Source organism: Oncorhynchus clarkii, chromosome 11 (genome assembly GCF_045791955.1).
Source record: "Oncorhynchus clarkii lewisi isolate Uvic-CL-2024 chromosome 11, UVic_Ocla_1.0, whole genome shotgun sequence".
In the NCBI taxonomy this organism is placed as follows: domain Eukaryota; kingdom Metazoa; phylum Chordata; class Actinopteri; order Salmoniformes; family Salmonidae; genus Oncorhynchus; species Oncorhynchus clarkii.
In genome coordinates, this window is record NC_092157.1 from 29046961 (window position 1) to 29067406 (window position 20446).

At 40.9% G+C, this 20446-nt stretch overlaps 1 protein-coding gene across 1 annotated transcript in view; it reads right to left on the minus strand.

Moving 5' to 3' along the window:
• Positions 1-8845: 8845 nt before the first annotated feature.
• Positions 8846-20446, minus strand: part of LOC139420696 (cadherin-12-like) — a 128347-nt gene continuing 116746 nt past the window's right edge. The window contains exon 11 of the mRNA XM_071170919.1: positions 8846-9459. Within this exon, the coding sequence (XP_071027020.1) occupies positions 8915-9459 (545 nt within the window). The 3' untranslated portion in view covers positions 8846-8914. The remainder of the gene's footprint in view (positions 9460-20446) is intronic.

Here is a 20446-nt window from a genome sequence, read left to right on the forward strand (position 1 = left end):
ATTGAAAATTATGATTTTGGCAATATCTTCTTCCTTCAAGTCAGATTAACTCATGGATACCATTTGTTTGTCTCTGCATCCAATATGAAGGAAGTTAGAGGTAGTTTTATGAGCCAATGCTAACTAGCGAGCATTAGCGAAATTACTGGAAGTTTATTGTATACATGCTAGCAGTTACAATAGACTTCCAGTCATAGCACTAATGCTTGTTAGCAACTTCCTGTAGATACATAGAAATTGTATCCACGAGTTTAGCTGACTCTGGGGAAGTAGATAAAGGGCTTCATTGCCAAAATCCTGAAGTATCACTTTAACCCTTTCACACGTACCATCACACGGGTGTGGTCGTTCTACAGTGGTCCCTGAAGCGTACGATCACACCCCGTGTGATTAGAACACTCATTTAGAATGCTCGTTTAGAACAGCAGTTTCGAATGACGCAACAATCAGCGTTTGAGCTGGCCACACTTTTTTCAGAAACTATTTACACAAACACAGTCCTTACAAAGTTATGTCCAGAATGTCAGCAGTTTATTTTTGGATGCATTGTTCAGATATTCACAGAAGTAAATATAGCATAACACGATCATCCTAACCGGAAAAATTTAGGCTACATTTGTCCTAGCGCTGAGGAAAGATTGACCCAACACAAGCAGTCATATTTTCTAACTCTCGGCTGACATAAACTACAATATGAATTAGCTAATAGCAATATATAATTAATCACATCATGGGTGAGCTCACCATTGATCGAAATAACTAGGTAAAACACTTTATAGAAATCGAAAGTAATCCGACGATTAGTTTCAGCGCGCAGCCATGCATTTTTTCCTCACAGAAACCGAAGATAATAAGAGAAGACGAGATGAGTTTGGTCTGTTTATAGTATGCATGTTGAAGGGGTGTGTCATCTACCGTCGTTCACATCCCACCATTAATTTCCGGAAGTCCTCAAAAAATTTGTGAACTCTTACTCACCTCATTTTGTTATAACATCTTTGGTCAAACAGACTGAATCCCATAATGCATTGTATGTCAACAAACATGGCTACACAGCTGGAATTAGCTTAGCTCATCATAATCAGTACAACACAAGCTAATAGTTTTCTGACGCAACTAGCATTGTTTTACAGAGCTAATAGAATAATGTAGCTAGGTAAGCATGATTGACAATAACACCATAAAGGTTATAAAATGTGTAACGTTACCTCACGTGTCCGCAGTTATAAGGAATATATTATGATCTGCAGCTACAGCAGAAACGGCATACGGAAACTATTATTATAACTATTATAACGTAATAAGGCACTTACTTTGATAGAAACGCAGCCTGGATTTGAACCAAGGTGTCTGTAGTGACGCCTCTAGCACTGAGATGTAGTGCCATAGACCTCTGCGCCACTTGGGAGTCATAAGGCCATGGTAGCTTCAAAATGCAACACAAGATAATACTTCTCTGATGCATTTAGCATTGTTTTACAGAGCTAATAGAAGAATGTGGCTACATTAGCACGATTGACTATAACACCATAAAGGTTATACAATGAGTAACGTTACCTCACGTGTCCGCGGTGATAAAGAATATACACAAATACATTATGCTGCATACATACAGTACGCTACAATAGAAATGTGGAATGGAAAATGTGAACACGTGTGCAGATCCTGTTCTGACGGGAGATGAGCTGCAGACGTGAACTGCACAAACAATTGCGAAGTGCTTGGGGAATTTTGTCCGTGTCAAAAAATGTCCCAAAAATGTAATTATCCGCAAAAGTAAAAATGACTATTTTTATGTGAATGAATGAGGAGGCGGAACACACCTAAATTCAAACTGTTTTTAGAAAATAAAAACTTGTTAGAAAATCGTTTGAAATTGAAGTTAAAACTACCTATAAATATAAACAGGCTGCGTGCTTTAGTTTGAGGGCAGCACGGATAAAATGTACTGTTACGTATCAATCACATTCTGGAATGGAGAGGACATTCTAACATCACGTGCATAAAAAAACTCACGCTGGGGCGACCGTTAGAGATATTTGGAACTCACGCATGAAAGGGTTAATGTGTCAGCAGATGGAAAAGGAAGTGTGGCCCAAAAGAAACCTGTCACTAAAAACCATAGAGAAGATGAAGAACTGTAATGGAAAACTATCCAGAAAAAGGCTGAGGATTGGCAGCAGTGGATGCTTTGTGGAAGCCTTTGCGAAAAGGATTAAGTAATAAAATGTGTCAGAAATCTTGTTTAAATGGTGTAGATAAGGTGGCTGACATTTACATGCACTAACAACAGGTTAGGTTTAGGTATTGGTCTATGGCTGAAGTTACATAATGTAGCTTCTGCTATATTGTTAAAGAATTCCACAAGCTGGTTATTCATAGCACTTGATTTGCTATTCTGTCTTTACCATAAGTCGTTGGTCTTTGTTAAAGAGTACTGTACATACAAAAAAAGTACTGTACATACTGTTCTCTTCAATTATACAAATGATGATGCAGTGCATGCATTACTAGTCAGTTAGTGGTGTTTCAGAAGAGAGAAGTGACGAGGGCCTGACCCCTCCTCTGCAGGGTTGGTCTGTTGGACAAATACATGAATATTAATGCTGCAGATGACATAGTGGATGAAAGGTACAGCTCTGCTTGGTCTAACTATAACTTAGAGACTGCTGCCCTATGTACATAGTCATTGAACATTGGTCACTAATGTTACATACTGTTTTAAACTTTATATACACTGTATAATACAAACAGCAAAATTATTTGAAATATCATTGTGTTTTTCATATTAATAGTATTTCACATTACAAAAAGAGTTATGAGAACATTCCAGAAGGTCATCCAACATGATATTACTACAGTAATCATTATTCAGTATGTGGGGCAAAAGAGCAAGTGAGTTTTGTAAAGGTGCATTTGAAGCTGGCTTTGTGATAGTACGCTGAAAAAAATAAAGGCTCTTAAGCTTTCTGCCAATATCTGATGTCCTGGGAAATGTTCTTGTTACTTACAACCTCATGCTAATCGCATTAGTCTACGTTAGCTCAATTGTCCCGTGGAAGGGACACCGATCCGTTAAGAGCTGAGGTAAAACAATTTAAGAGCAGCAGTAAAATAACAATAGTGAGACTTTATACAGGAGGCATCAGTACAGAGTCAATGTCCAGGGGCACCGATTAGTCAAGGTAATTGAGGTAGTATGTACATGTAGGTAGAGTTAATAAAGTGACTATGCAAAGATAATAACAGAGAGTATCAAAAGTGTAAAAGAGAGGGTGGGGGGGGCAATGCAAAAAGTCTGGGTAGCCATTTGATTAGATGTTCAGGAGTCTTCCGGCTTGGGGGTAGAAGCTATTTAGAAGCCTCGTGGACCTAGACTTGGCGCTGCGGTACCACTTGATGTGTGGTAGCAGAGAGGTAGCTTTGTGGCTTGAGGTAGCTTAGGGTGGCTTTGAAAATTTGTAGGGCCTTCCTTTGACACCGCCTGGTATAGAGGTCCTGGAGGCTAGGAAGCTTGGCCCCAGTGATGTACTGGGCTGTACGTACTACCCTCTGTAGTGCCTTCCGGTCAGAGGCCGAGCAGTTACCATACCAGGCAGTGATGCTCTCGATGGTGAAGCTGTACAACCTTTTGAGGATCTGAGGACCCATGCCAAAATCTTTTCAGTCTCCTGAGGGGGTTTTGTCATGCCCTCTTCATGACTGTCTAGGTGTGCTTGGACCAAGTTAGTTTGTTGGTGATGTGGACACCAAGGAACTTGAGGCTCTCAACCTGCTCCACTACAGCCCTGTCGATGAGAATGGGGACGTGCTCGGTCCTCCTTTTCCTGTAGTCCGCAATCATTTTGTCTTGATCACATTGAGGGAGAGGTTGTTGTCCTGACCCCACAAGGCCAGGTCTCTAACCGCCTCCCTATAGGCTTTCTAGTCGTTGTTGGTGATCAGGCCTACCGCTATTGTGTCATTGGCAAACTTAATGATGGTGTTGGAGTCATGCCTAGCCATGCAGTCATGAGTGAACAGGGAGTACAGGAGGGGACTGTGCACGTACCCCTGAGGGGTCCCTGTGTCGGCGAAGTGGATGTGTTGTTTTCTACCCTTTCCATCTGGGGGTGGCCCATCAGGAAGTCCAGGATCCAGTTGCAGAGGGAGGTGTTTAGTCCCAGGGTCCTTAGAATATTGATGAGCTTTGAGGGCACTATGGTGTTGAACACTGAGCTGTGGTCAATGAATAGCATTCTCACATAGGTGTCCCTTTTGTCCAGGTGGGAAAGGGCAGTGTGGAGTGTAATAGAGATTGCATCATCTGTGCATCTGTTAGGGTGGTATCTGTATCCATGACCAACAGATGCATATCTGTATTCCAGTCATCTGAAATCCATATATTTGGGCTGAATTAATCTATTTCAATTAAATGAACTGTAACTCAGTAAAATATTTGAAATTGTTGCATATGCTGTTTATATATATATGTTTGTTACATTACAGCCTTTTTCTAAAATGGATTAAAAAAAAAATCTCCTCAACAATCTACACACTGTACCTGTCATGCCCTGTAGATTAATTTGTATCTTTACATTTTTGTTTGGTCAGGGTGTGATTTGGGTGGTCATTCTATGTTTGTATGTGTAGGTTTTTGTATTTCTATGTTTTGGCCGGGTATGGTTCTCAATCAGCGACAACTGTCTTTCGTTGTCTCTGATTGGAATCATACTTAGGTAGCCTGTTTTGCCACCTTAGGTTGTGGGTAGTTAATTTCTGTTTAGTGTTATTCACCTTGCAGGACTGTTTCGGTTTTCCTTTTTGTTGTTTTGTTTATTCAGTGTTCAGTGAAATTATTAAAGATGAACACGTACCTTGCTGCATTTTGGTCCGATGATTCCTCTTCTTCCGATGAAAGCCGTTACATTACCCCATAATAACAAAGCAAAAACAGGTTTTTAGAAATGTATTAAAAATTAAAAACACAAATACCTTATTTAGTGAAGTATTCAGACACTTTGCTATGAGACTTGAGATTTAGCTCAAGTGCATCCTGTTTCCATTGATCATCCTCAATTAATTGGACATGATTTGGAAAGGCACACACTTGTCTATATACTGTAAGGTCCCAGATATGACAGTGCATGTCAGAGCAAATACCAAGCCATGAGGTTGAAGGAATTCTGAGACAGGATTGTGTCGAGGCACAGATCTGAGGAAGGGTACCTTAACCTTTCTGTAACATTGAAGGTCCCCAAGAACACAGTGGACTCCATCATTCATAAAGGAAAGAAGTTTGGAAACACATAGACTCTTCCTAGAGCTGGCCAACCGGCCAAACTGAGCAATCGGGGAGAAGAGCTTTGGTCGGGGAGGTGACCAAGAACCCGATGGTTACTCTGACAGAGCTCCAGAGTTCCTTCCAGAAGGGCATCCATCTCTGCAACACTTCACCAATCAGGCCTTTATGGTAGTGGCAAGACGGGAAGCCACTAAAAGGCACAACAGCCCGCTTGGAGTTTGCCGAAAGGCAACTAAAGAACTATCAGACCATGAGAAACAAGATTCTCTGGTCTTATGAAGCCAAGATTGAACTCTTTGGCCTGAATGCCAAGCATCACATATGGACGAAACCTGGCACCATCCCTAAAGTAAAGCATGGTGGTGGCAGCATCATAATGTGGGGATGTTTTCAGCAGCAGGCACTGGAAGACCAGTTAGGATCAAGGGAAAGATGAACGGAGCAAAGTACAGAGAGATCCTTGATGAAAACCTGATCCAGAGCACTCAGAACCTCAGACTGTGGTGAAGGTTCACCTTCCAACAGGACAACGACCCTAAGCACACAGCCAAGAAAACACCGGAGTGGCTTTGGGACAAGTCTCTGAATGTCCTTAAATGGCCCAGCCAAAGCCCGGAATTGAACCCAATCGAACATCTCTGGAGAGACCTGAACCAGTTTTCGCTTTGTGGGGTATTTTGTGTTGATTGATGATGGAGGAAAAAAAGAATAAGGATAAGAATAAGGCTGTAACGTAACAAATTATGAAAAAAGTCAAGTGGTCTGAATACTTTCCGAATGGACATATGGAAATGTGTATGGTGCCTCAAACAATTGAAATGTTGATAGTCAATGACAACTCATATTTGTCAAATCACACGTGCTCTCTCTTATTGAATTACTCCAGAATTGACCATTTAACTGTCTTAAAACGATAGTAGGTTAAAAAAACTGCATGTACTTATTCCTCATTAGGAAGGGAGTGTATGCGTCTACCAGGGAGTGTATACTGGTATTATGTGTAAACTCCTATCACTGAACATGGACCTTGGGAGGTAGTAGACCACAGAGGCATGGTAGAATTATTCCAAAAAATATCATAATCGTATTTGCTTCAGTTTCTCTTTGGCTTTGAGTGCTGTGTGTTTAAAATCCCTGAGCTATTCAGTATCTGTCAGCTGACTTTCTATCTCTCACATTTATGCAGGAGGGGGAACGTCCCTTAGTGCTGATGTCTGTATTTGGTTTGTCTAAGTCTGTCCACTGTCAGTAACAGGGTGACTTTGCTGACATGGCAGTGTTGTGATTTTCAGAAAGGCCACACTACAGCAGGGGGATGTGCTGGTCCATAACAACAGCCACAGAGATTAAACAATACATTCATAATTGCAAAAGCCCACTATTCAAACTTGATAAGGAGTGAAGGGGGTGACTATGGTTCATTATACAATAGGTGGTTCAAATCGTGAATTCTGATTGGTTAAAACCTCATTTTCAGCCAGTGTCTATTCCACAAATTACCACTGGCTGAATGTATGATGTTAAATGCACTGTTCCATCTGACTTTTCAAACCACTGTCTCATCAGCCCAGCCAGGCATTTTATAAACTTGAGCTACATCTAGACATGATCTCACATTTCTTTTAGACTAACATTTCATTTTCAGCTGCGGAGATTTGGATAAACCTTGCTGTCTGTCTCTCCAAAATGTGCAACATTGTTTCAATCTTCAAATTCAATCTCCAGCTATCTCATAGTAATGAACATGCCGGTACGAGAAAGACAGGCAGGCAGCGTTTCTCAGCCAGTCGAAATAATGAATCAGCTGACATCATTTCTATAGATATACTGTTTACAAAGAAATGTAAATTGAAAAAAGGTAAAACAAAACGAAGTGCAGCTAGTTTGCAGTCTTTACAGCTTCAGTTTGAAGTAATTGTGTTAGCAGTGCTGTTGGCTAGCTCCTCTGACGAGAGAGAACATTTACTATGCTAGGCAAAATCGCGCCTGATTAGCTTATTTTTATGGATGTATCCAAATAAACGTCACTAGAAAACTGCTTAAACAACTACAAGTGCAGCTACTGTTGTTATTCTAGCTGCACGGTTTGACAGGACTGTAAGTTAGCTGTAGTTGGCTAGCTAGCAAACAAGGGATAAGAACTTTGCCAGCCGGTCGCGCCCATAGAAAAATAACAAAAAGACTGAAAGACTGGGTCGTGTCTCTGGCAACCGAACTGATAGAACAAACGACCAGCTGGCTAGGGCAGCAATCCTAGATTTGTGTTGGGACTATAGCTTATAGAAGGATGAAATAGTATGGATAAATTCATCAAAATATATTTTTTTAATGAAAATATGTCAATCATTATTTAAATATATTGGTAACCCGTTGTATAAATGTGATTATGCCCTCGAAGCCGATGTTTGGAGGACTTCGTTTTGGGCCTAACAACACCCAAGCCATCCTACAAAACACCAGCTTCTCGGGCATTATCACTTAAATAAACAAAGACCACAGAGTTACCACTTCAGTCTCTGGCCTCGGGGTATAAAGCTGTTTAGATGGTGCCTGTTCCCATTTCCATCCATCTCATCCATACCGCTCCCCTTTGACAATATTGTCACCAGAAGTCATAGACATTAAATCAGCTCACATTGGCCATGGACAGCATTTCAGTAGATTGAGGCTATAGGGTCCTTATTCAATCAAAACTGGTATCCTGTTTTCTGGATAAAAATAATATTACATTTTTCACACATAGCCAAACCAGATTGAGTGTTCGTTCCCAACATTAAAATAAAATAGAACAAAACATAAATAAATTAAACATGGTTGTTTTTTATCAGTGGTGTTTATTTATGAAAACAGTATTTATTACATTGGCTGAACTGCATTATCTAGGTTAGCCCTAAATTAATTTTAACAACAAGTACAAGTCTATACACCTGACTCACCTGACTGAAATGTCAATTTTCGTGTGGGTCATGGAATAATTAGAAAATCCTCAAGTGTCTTCAAAAATCAAAAATATGTATATGGTTAAGACATAAATAGATAAATACGTTAACAAAGGAAACCAACAAAACCAAAAACACCCAGACAATAAATAAATAATAATAATAAATAACGTTCAGAATATCTTTGGCCAAACTTGGGCCACATAATTGTCTCATAACTTGTCCAACTGAGAGTAGTCTCAAAACGACATGCTTGCATGATCAGTTTTATGCCAGTGTCGTAGAGAGAGAGAGAGAGAGAGAGAGAGAGAGAGAGAGAGAAGGATACAGTATGTGCAGTGAATAAAAAAATCTGAAAGCAATTATTTTGAGGCACTTTTAAGGATGTCAAAGAAGAAAATGCTTGCATTTTCTGTGTTTTCTGTCTTTATTCCCCCTAGAAGTGAAGACATAAAGAATAATAAATAAGACAAAAAACAATATTCAATATAAATGTAATTGAAAGGCTGTCTTTTTCAACTCGCTATCTATCCTCCTTTAAAACATATTGCGATTGACGATAGAAAGAAAACATTTCAACAAATTGATTTGCAAAAAATAAAACCCTGAAATAGAAAAAAAAACACAAAAACATTTTGTTAAGAATGCCATTTCATGTCCACTTTTGGAGTCTACTAAGTGAATAACATCATCAATGTCTGTTTTCTGTTGTTGTTGTTGTCGTTGTGTCTGCTTGAGTATGCGACTGCTCTCCGAATATTCCCGCCAGAGTCTTAAATCGAGGACCCCATTTGTTGAGGTAATCATAGTCCTCATCGGCATCTACTACCAGAGACTCGATGGAGCTGAGCGACTCTGCTACAGAGCCCTCTCCCTCATAGGCATAGGTAGCTAGAGAGTCATAGGGTGGGGCCGAGTTGTCCACATCGTTTTCCGTCAGTCGCTGATTGATGAAGTCACGGATATCTTCACTGTCTTGGGAAACAGGAGTTCGTTTTTTGCCGGTTTTGGTGTCGGGTTTGACATCCCGTCGGAGAAGGTCCCGGTTCTCTTTCAGAAGGTTCTCTTTAATGACTTTGGGATTGCGGAGGGTGCCCATGTCGAAAGCGTGGGTGTCCTCTTCGCCCCCTCCCTCATCGTCGTAGTGGATTACATTGTCACGGATGTCCTCCTTGGATGTCATCAGAGTCTCCTTCTTCTTCTGTCGTCTCAGACCTACGTAGATGACCACGATCACTGGAGAGAGATCACAGAGAGAATAACGCATTAGTGGTTTATGAAACTATGAATCACTCTTAATGGTATTGGAAGCCTAAATGGTGCTATATGATGTTGCTAATACAGCATTAGAGAGAGATCAAAGATGATAGATGACACATTTGTGGTTGATGAAAAGTATGAGATAATATAAAGTTCAACTTGCATTGGGGAAATGTAATGATCAATTGTTTATGTTTTTTTGGTGGCTTGAGAAGGTAAACATTTCCATGGTATGCATTCATGTGACTTGCCAAAGAAGAAGTTACCAAATCTCCCACACATATTGTTCCTTAGCAACAGACATTATGTACTGAGTACTGACATGACAAAAAACATGACATAGTCTTCTGACATTGCATTGTAGTCAAGCACTGATCACGGCATGGGGGTGGTATTCTTAAGAATGTACCTCCACAGATCCTTCCAATTTCCCTCTAACTGGAGCTGCCCATATCGAACACACATCTTCTACACTCATTTTGTAAAGTAAGGGGATGAAAGATTATTCCACTGTTTTTTCCTCCTTACTGTGGTAAAAAAAGTACATTTCCCATATGGGTCTTCTGTTGGACAATTCACAAGGGAAAGAAATGCACAGTTCAACACATGTATAGAAAGTATTCAATTATAATGAAGAAACAAATTGGTTGAAAATTGACAAAAACAATAGAAAGCATGAGAGCTGTAATCTTGACTGCCCTTCTTTTCCTTCTCCTTTGCCTTCTCTTCTACGATATTAGTCAAACAGTGCGTCAGCTCCCCCCAGTGGTCAAGGTTTGACATGCATGGTCATTATTATTTGGACAGTACTTACTTGGGTGGTAGCTGGGTGTGGTCTAATTATAATGGTCTGGTTGAGGTAACGCTAATGCCAGACAGGCCCTCATGCCAGCCAGTTTGACAGACAGCTTGATTCCCCCATCATTTACACGCAGGAAGGAACAACTGTGTCAGCTTGACATATCCGACACAAAAACTAACTGGCTTTCAAAAAGAGAGTTATCCCTGTAAGTTGTGATTCACTCTGGCACTTTCTCTGGGACAGCGTGACTTGATGGAATAACATCGATGCCAGCCATAGCCTCAGGGCATGTTGACTCTGAGCTCTGATAACAGTTCTCTCACCAAGTGGTCAACCCTTTCAACACTAACTCTACATTCACAGGGAGCAAAGTGGGTGAAGAAGGCCATGTGCATACTAACAATTACTCCTTGAAGTTGGCTAGACTAATTCATGAAAGAACACTCGTTGAACAATCTCTAAACCCCATTATCTTTGTGGACGTGTAATTTCTAAAAAGTTGACATCGTGGAGACTTGACGTCATGGTGTGGTCCAAGTAACACATTAATAAAGAATTATCCTGGGTACATGCACATCTTAGATGCAAGGGCATAGTATTAAATGATGTGGCTACTAGCACTAGCGGCAAATAGCAAATTATGCTTTCTGAATCTCAATATTATATCGACATTATTAATTCAAATCAAATAAACCTTTATTGGTCACATACACATGGATAGCAGATGTCAATGCGAGTGTAGCGAAATGCTTGTGCTTCTAGTTCCGACAGTGCACTAACATCTAACAAGTAATATAACAATTCCACAACAACTACCTAATACACACAAATCTAAAGAGATGGAATAAGAATATGTACATATAAATATATGGATGGGCGATGACCGAGCGGCATAGGCAATATGCAATAGATGGCATAAGATACAGTATATACATATGAGATGAGTAATGTAAGATATGTATGTAATCATTATTAAAGTGGCCAATGATTTGAGTCTTTATGTAGGCATCAGCCTCTCTGTGTTAGTGATGGCTGTTTAACAGTCGCTCGGTCCCAACTTTGATGCACCTGTACTGACCTCGCCTTCTGGATGGTAGCTGGGTGAACAGGCAGTGGCTCGGGTGGTTATTGTCCATGATGATCTTTTTGGCCTTCCTGTGACATTGGGTGCTGTAGGTATCCCAGAGGGCAGGTAGTTTTCCCTCAGTGATGTGTTTCACAGACCGCACCACCCTCTGGAGAGCCTTGCGGTTGTGGGCGGTGCAGTTGCCGTACCAGGCGGTGATAGAGCCTGACAAGATGGTCTCGATTGTGCATCTGTAAAAGTTTATCAGGGTTTTAGGTGACAAGCCACATTTCTTCAGCCTCCTGAGGTTGAAGAGGCGTTGTTGTGCCTTCTTCACCACACTGGCTGTGTGGGTGGACCATTTCAGTTCATCAGTGATGTGTACGGCGAGGAACTAAAAACTTTACACCTTCTCCACTACTGTCCCGTTGATGTGAATAGGGGGGTGCTCCCTCTGCTGTTTCCTGAAGTCCACGATCATCTCCTTTGTTTTTGTTGATGTTGAGTGAGAGCTTGTTTTCCTGACACCACACTCTGAGTGCCCTCTAACCCTGTAGGCTATCTCATTGTTGTTGGTAATCAAGCCCACTACTGTTGTGTCGTTAGCAAACTTGATGATTGAGTTGGAGGCGTGCATGGCCGCGCAGTCATGGGTGAACAGGAAGGGGCTGAGCATGCACCCTTGTAGGGCCCCAGTGTTGAGGATCAGCGAAGTGGAGATGTTGTTGCCTACCTTCACCACCTGAGTGCGGCCCATCAGAAAGTCCAGGACCCAATTGCACAGGGCGTGGTTAATTAATGATGATTTTGGAGAGTACTACGGTGTTGAATGCTGAGCTGTAGTCAATAGAACAGCATTGTTACATAGGTATTCCTCTCCAGATGGGATAGGGCAGTGTGCAGTGTGATGGCGATTGTGTCGTCTGTGGACATGTTGGGGTGGTATGCAAATTGAAGTAGGTCTAGGGTGGCAGGTAAGGAGGAGATGATATGGTCATTGACTAGTCTCCCAAAGCACTTCATGATGATAGAATTGAATGCTATGGGGCCGATAGTCATTTATTTCAATTATCTTTCCTTCTTGGGTACAGGAACAGTGGTAGCCATCTTGAAGCATGTGGGGACAGCAGACTGGAATAGGGAACGATTGAATATGTCCGTAAACACACCAGCCAGCTGGTCTGCACATTCTCTGAGGACGCGGCTAGGGATGCCGTCTGGGCCAGCAGCCTTGCGAGGTTTAACACGTTTAAATGTCTTACTCACATCAGCCATGGAGAAGGAAAGGGGGGCCCTCAGTCTGTGGTAGCGGGCCGCGTCGGTGGCACTGTATTATCCTCAAAGCGGTCAAAGAAGGCATTTAGTTTGTCTGGAAAAAAGACATTGGTGTTTGTGACGTGGCTGGTTTTCTATTTTTAGTCCGTAATTGCCTGTAGACCCTGCCACATACGTCTCGTGTCTGTGCCGTTGAATTGAGACTCTACTTTGTCCCTATACTGACATTTCACTTGTTTGATTGCCTTGTGGGGGGAATAACTACACTATTTATATCCGACCATATTCCCAGTCATCTTTCCATGGTTAAATGCAGTGGTTTGCGCTTTCAATTTTGCGCGAATGCCGCCATCTATCAACGGTTTCTGGTTATGGTATTTTTTCAGAGTCACAGGGTGTACAACATCTCCAATGCACTTCCTTATAAACTCACTTACCGAGTCAACGTATAAATCCTTGTCATTCTCTGAGGATGCCTGGAACATTTCCATGTCCGCGTGATCAAAACCATCTTGAATTACGTATGCATGCATCATAACACACTTGGTTGATATGAAGCTGATACATAAACTTACACTTTAACAATGAGAACAGTGATACATCTAGTACTTTATAATGTTGTCTGGAACAGTGATATTCAGCATTTTGAGTCAGTTCAAGGTTGGATTGCCTCTGAGTGTCCTGTGTGATCTGTGGCATAGGTTGATGGAAAATACTTGTGTACTTCAGACCTTTTTAAGTTATGTACAAGCAATTAAGTAGATTAAGGCCTAGTTTCAATCATATCAAGCGTTTACTGGCGATAGCAGACCCCAGCGTAGCAGATGTTTTGGCTGTGTCGGAGATGGAGCCCTCAAATTGGTGAGCAGCTGCACTTGCAATCATTGACACGAAGCCACACCCGCCCCACTCCTGTAGAAGTTCAGAACGAGAAAGTGTAGGCTATGTAGAAATAATTAAGCTGAAATTGAAAATCATTAAACAGCATAATGAGGATTTATATCATCCTAATGGAAGTGTAGATTACATCTCTCATTCCAGTGTTAGAACTTGTAAACAAGGCTGCATGGTATTTCTGTAAATGCAGCTCCATGGAGCCAATTGCAATGTCTGCTTTAGGTATAATGCCGGGAGCCACTTGTGGATTTGACAGCTCTAACACAGTTCCACCCCTGACACTGTCAAAACAACTGCTATGCGGAAATTGGCTGAAGAGGATCTGATTGAATCGAGCCCTTAGTAAAGTAAGTAGCCTTGCATGAGCGAGCTGGAACGGCTTATAAAGGAGGAGCTTATCTATTTTTTCTGTAGCGTGAGGCAGCTTGATGTACAAGTACACCACCTGGACAGGAAACTAGTATATCTCCTTATTGCTGAGTGCCAAGCAGAGAAGCATTAGGTACAGTTTGGTATTTGGTATAATTTGGCCAGAGGTCAAACTAGCAACCTTCTAACCTCAGAGTGGATACTCTAACCACAAGGAAACTGAGTTAAAGCACATAGCATAATTGTAAGCAACGATATGACATTTGGATCGTTGTCTTGATATCCAGGTCCCAGGTGGTCCTATGTCTCCTCCTACACCTTAGACTGTAGAACAAATAATTAATGTACTATTTGTAATTACAGCCTATTTGATTGCAATTCAATATACACCTAATCCTGTAACCCGGGTGCTGTCAGCGTGAGCTAGCTGAGCTTGGGCCAGGAGCATCACACCCTGAAGTAGCATGCAGAGCCGAGCAACACAAGGCAGAGCAATGCAAGGCAGAGCAGAGCAAAGCAAAACAAGTATGGCATAGGGAAAGCAACAAACGCAAAGAAAGATGACAGCACCCTCGCTCTAAACAATAGCATCTTATAATTACGTCATTGTAAGATCACAAGACCTCAGAGATGTAAACATCACCCATGCCATCAGAGGTACTGAAGTCTGCTGGACTGACCACCGCCTAATCAAATCTGTGATGGACATCAGACTGGCCCCCAAGCAAAGAAAGCAACCCATAACCCCTAAACAGAAATACAACATCTACAAACAACAAGCAGAAGAGCTAAATGACTCTGTCCTGTCCATCTGAACAAAACCTCCCTGAATGAAACTCTGATTGCAATACCACCGATGTTCAGTAAGACTGGGTGGCCTTGAAGGAAGCCATCCACAAGGCATTTGCAGATACTTTCACATGTGAGCCTCCGACATTTAGTGAAATGATACTTAATCACATTCAGTTAATTATAGGCGTGACTAAATGGACGTGACTGGCATGCCAACCCATAACTCTAACCGTTACCCTGACCTTAACCTTAACCCTGCCCTTAATCTTAGCATCTAACCATAACCAATTAGGTAATTCATCATTGGTTTGCAATTTGATCATATCCCTTTAGTTTTTCCTGGTAGTATGCTCTGTAGTGGAGTCTGGGTGGATGGAGAAAAATAATAATTTTATGGCTAAAGATGAAATTATTTTGATTATTCTGTATGGGTCATGGCCATACTTGACCTACTGTACACTGTAAAAAATGAACCAGTTTTAATAGCCGACCAACACACAATATCACAAAGTGATATTTACATCCCCTCTCTGACTTTCTCACTACTACACCAAATTGGCTAATGTTTTTTAATAATATCCTGTTTAAGATGCTGCGAATTTTCGCAGTTTTACAGCTTCCACACAATGTCGCCAGTACTGGCATTTTATTAGTAGTTTATCGTTGGTGTGATGACGAATAGGCACTTCCTGTCTTGGGGTCCACCGAAGGAAGTTATGAAAGGGAAAATATGGACGATGATTTCAAGACTTGCTGCTATCGAATACAGATCGCCCCGTGATCAATTTTATTGATTATTAACGTTTATTAATACCTAAAGTTGGTTTACAAAAGTAGTTTATAGGCAACTTTTAGTAATTTTAAACAATGACGTTGCGTTTTGGAAAGGCGCTTTTTCCTGGATCAGACGGGCTTCATAAATCGACATTTTGGGTATACTTTGACGGATTTAATCGGGAAAAAGTCCCAATTGTGATGTTTATGGGACATATAGGAATGCCAACAAAGAAGCTCGTCAAAGGTAATGAATGTTTTATATTTTATATCTGTGTTTTGTGTAGCGCCGGCTACGCTAATTCTTTTGTTTGCGACTCGTTCAGGTATTTCGGGGAGTGCATGCTATCAGATAATAGCTTCTCATGCTTTCGCCGAAAAGCATTTTACAAATCTGACATGTTGGCTAGATTCACAACGAGTGTAGCTTTAATTGAGTACCCTGCATGTGTGTTTTAATGAAAGTTTGAGTTTTATCGAGTACTACAGTTGGCGCTCTGAAATTTCCGCTGATTTTGGTCCCTGTACAGGGATCGCAGCCATAACAGGTTTTTAACAAGTGTATATTTTTCAGTGTAACATTTCTAGCATTGATTCAGGTGTTAATTTGAGACTTACATAGTTAATCTAACACTCATTGGTGTAAAAGCAGCCCAGTGTTGGTGTTAATAACCAGTGTCAAACCAAAACCATCATGATTATATTTCCCAGCATACTCTATTGGAGGTTGATTGTTTTAACTGTTTGTACATTAATTGATTAATTAATCTTGCTTCCAAATTTTAAATAACATACATTTTTCAAAAAATAATCCAATCTGTTACTTGGATTTATTGCACCCTTTACTCAGTACTTTGTTGGAGCACCTTTGGCCGCGATTACATCCAAGAGTCTTCTTGGGTATGACACTACAAGCTTTGCACACCTGTATTTGGGGAGTTAATCTCATTCTTCTCTGTAGATCCTCTCAAGCTCTGTCAGGTTGAATGGGGAGAGTCGCTGCACAACTATTTTCAGGTCTCTCCGAGATGTTCGCTTGGATTCTAGTCTTTGCTCTGGCTTGGCCACATAAGGACATTCAGAGACTTGTCCCGAAGCAACTCCGGCATTGTCTTGGCTGTGTGCTTAGGGTCGTTGTCCTGTTTGAAGGTGAACCTTGAACCCAGTCAGAGGTCCTGAGCACTCTGGAGCAAGTTTTCATCAAGGATCTCTCTGTACTTTGCTCCATTCATATTTTCCTCAATCCTGACTCGTCTCCCAGTCCCTGCCACTGAAAAACATCCCCATAGCATCGTGCTGCCACAACCCTTCTTCGCCGTTGGGATGGTGCCAGGTTTCCTGCAGACGTGACGCTTGGCATTCAGGCCAAAGAGTTCAATCTGGGTTTCATCAAAACAGAGAATCATCTTGTTTCTCATGGTCTGAGAGTCCTTAACCTCTTGAACCTCTGGGGGCAGTATTTCATTTTTGGATGAAAAACGTTCCCGTTTTAAACAAGATATTTTGTCACGAAAAGATGCTTGACTATGCATATATAGCTTTGGAAAGAAAACACTCTGATGTTTCCAAAACTGCAAAGATATTGTCTGTGTGTGCCACAGAACTAATGCTACAGGCGAAACCAAGATGACATTTCATACAGGAAGTGAGCCAGATTTTGAATGCGCTGTGTTCCAATGTCTCCTTATATGGCTGTGAATGCGCAAGGAATGAGCCTACACTTTCTGTCGTTTCCCGAAGATATCTGCAGCATTGTGGCGTATTTGTAGGCATATCATTGGAAAATTGACCATAAGAGACTACATTTACCAGGTGTCCGCTCGGTGTCCTCCGTCGAAACTATTGCGTAATCTCCAGGTGCGTGCAATTTTCCATTTTGTTCAGAGGAGAAACCAAACTGCCACGAGTGATTTATCATCGAATAGATATGTGAAAAACACCTTGAGGATTGATTCTAAACAACGTTTGCCATGTTTCTGTCGATATTATGGAGTTAATTTGGAAAAAAGTTTGCCATTGTAATGACTGAATTTTCGGGTTTTTTTCTTAGCCAAACGGGATGAACAAAACGGAGCGATTTCTCCTACACAAATATTATTTTTGGAAAAACTGAACATTTGCTATCTAACTGAGAGTCTCCTCATTGAAAACATCCAAAGTTCTTCAAAGGTAAATGATTTTATTTGAATGCTTTTCTTGTTTTTGTGAAAATGTTGCCTGCTGAATGCTAGGCTTAATGCTATGCTAGCTATCAATACTCTTACACAAGTGCTTGTGTAGCTATGGTTGAAAAGCATTTTTTGAAAATCTGAGATGACAGTGTTGTTAACAAAAGGCTAAGCTTGTGAGCCAATATATTTATTTCATTTCATTTGCGATTTTCATGAATAGTTAACGTTGCGTTATGCTAATGAGCTTGAGGCTATAATTACGCTCCCGGATACGGGATTGCTCGTCGCAACAGGTTAAGGTACCTTTTGGCAAACTCCAAGCTGGCTGTCATGTGCCTTTTACTGAGGACTGGCTTCTGTCTGGCCACTCTACCATAAAGGCCTGATTGGTGGAGTGCTGCAGAGATGGTAGTCCTTCTGGAAGGTTCTCCCATCTCCACGGAGGAACACTGGAGCTCCGTCAGAGTGACCATTGATTTCTTGGTCACCTCCCTGACCAAGGCCCTTCTGCCCCGATTGCTCAATTTGGCCAGGCGGCCAGCTCTTGGAAGAGTCTTGGTGGTTCCAAACTTCTTCCATTTAAGAATGATGGAGGCCACTGTGTTCTTGGGGACCTTCAATGTTGCAGAAATGTTTTGGTACCCATCCCCCGATATGTGCCTCGACACAATCCTGTCTCGGAGCTCTACGGACAATTCCTTCGATCTCATGGCATTTGTTTTTGCACTAACATGCACTGTCAACTGTGGGATGTTATATAGACAGGTGTTGTGCCTCTGTGACCACGAGACAACCCGAAAATCAGTCTTCTCACGAAAACGTCTGTACCTTCCGAATGGTTTGGCTTACAAACTAAAAGAACTCCATTGAAAGCTGCTACTCTTTGCTCTAGGACACCCACAAGCCTCACAAGACTCGTCTGAAGGTCCAGGTACCAGTTAAAAAAATGAATGGAAGTATATTTGGAGATGTGCCTAAAATAAGGGGATAAATACATAAAATAAAAATAGTTTCCTGATCTTTCTTATATCTCTCAGATATAGGACAGACACTTCAAAACACATTTTTTGGGGGGTGACTACCTGTTGTTCCATGTAGTGAATCTCATTTTATTAGTGTTCCCTTCGCACGCCAATCCTGTTAACGGGATTGATTTGACAACACCCAGTGAAATATCAGTGCGCCAAGTTCAAAAACAGAAATACTCATAATATTAATTTATAAAACATACAAGTGTTATACATTGGTTTAAAGATGAACTTCTTGTTAATCCAGCCACAGTGTCAGATTTCAAAAAGGCTTTACGGCGAAAGCAAACCATTATATTACCTGAGGACAGCACCCCATCAAACAAACACATGAAAATCAAATGTCAACCCGTCAGGCGTGACACAAAAGTCAGAAATAACAATATAATTAATGCCTTACCTTTGAAGATCTTCTTCTGTTGGCACTCCAATATGTCCATTAAACATCACAAATGGTCCTTTTGTTTGATAAATTCCATCGTTATATCTCCAAAATGTCAATTTATTTGGCGTGTTTAATTCAGAAAATACACCGGTTCCAACTCGCGCAACATGACTACAAATTATCTAATAAGTTACCTGTAAACTTGATCCAAACATTTCAAACAACTTTCCTAATCCAACTTTAGGTATTTTTAAACGTAAATAATCAATTTAAGATGGAATAAACCAATACCGGACGAAAACAATGTGGAGCGAGCTTTTAGGTTGTGCGCCCCAACCACAACAGTACACTTGGCTATCCACCCAGATAGGAAATGGCTACTTCTTCATTTCTCAAAGGAAAAACATCAACCAATTTCTAAAGACTGTTGAAATCTAGTGCAAACGATAGGAACTGCAAGCAAGTGCCATAGAAATCTAGATCCACATAGAAATCCCATTGAAAAGAGTGTCCTCCTTGGGGTTTTGCCTGCCAAATAAGTTATTTTCTACTCACATACATCATTTTAACAGTTCTAGAAACTTTAGAGTGTTTTCTATCCAGATCTACCAATTGTATGCATATCCTAGCTTCTGGACCTGAGTAGCAGGCAGTTTACTTTGGGCACACTTTTCAAACCGGATGTGAAAATAGTGACCACTAGCCTTAAGAAGTTGTGTTTCTGTTGGCTAATAGCAGTAATGCTAAATTCAATGTTTCATCAAATATTTTTTGTTGCAATATATATATATATATGCCTTAACCTGTTATGGCTGCATCCCTTTGTTCTCAATTTCCGCCTGAAGACATATCCTAATCTAACTGCCTCTAGCTCAGCCCCCAGAGGCAAGGATATGCATATTCTTGGTATCATTTGAATGGAAACATTCTGAAGTTTGTGGAAATGTTGAATGTAGGAGAATATAACACAGTAGATCTGGTGGAAGAAAAGAGAAAGAGCATACGTTTTCTGTTTTTTATTGTTGTAGTATCATCTTTCACATGTACTAGAATAGCCACACAGACAGATAGGATGCTGGAGATAATTTGGATGGATGACACAAGAGGGCAACTGTAGGTATGCAACGCTTCAGACTGATAACTTCAGGAATAGGTGAGCTACATGACATTTAGCATGAAGTCACCCAAGTGTCCCACACAAGTTGCCCAAATGTACCCAAGTGGCTGAATTGGTGAAATGACCTATAACTATATACAGCAGTGCAAATAACTATATACAACATATCAAAAAGCAATTCTAACACACACACACACAACAACAACAAAACATTTTAAAAGATATTAGAAAATGAATATTTAAAAAAAACAGTACACCCTTTGGAAGTACTCGACACAATATTTTGC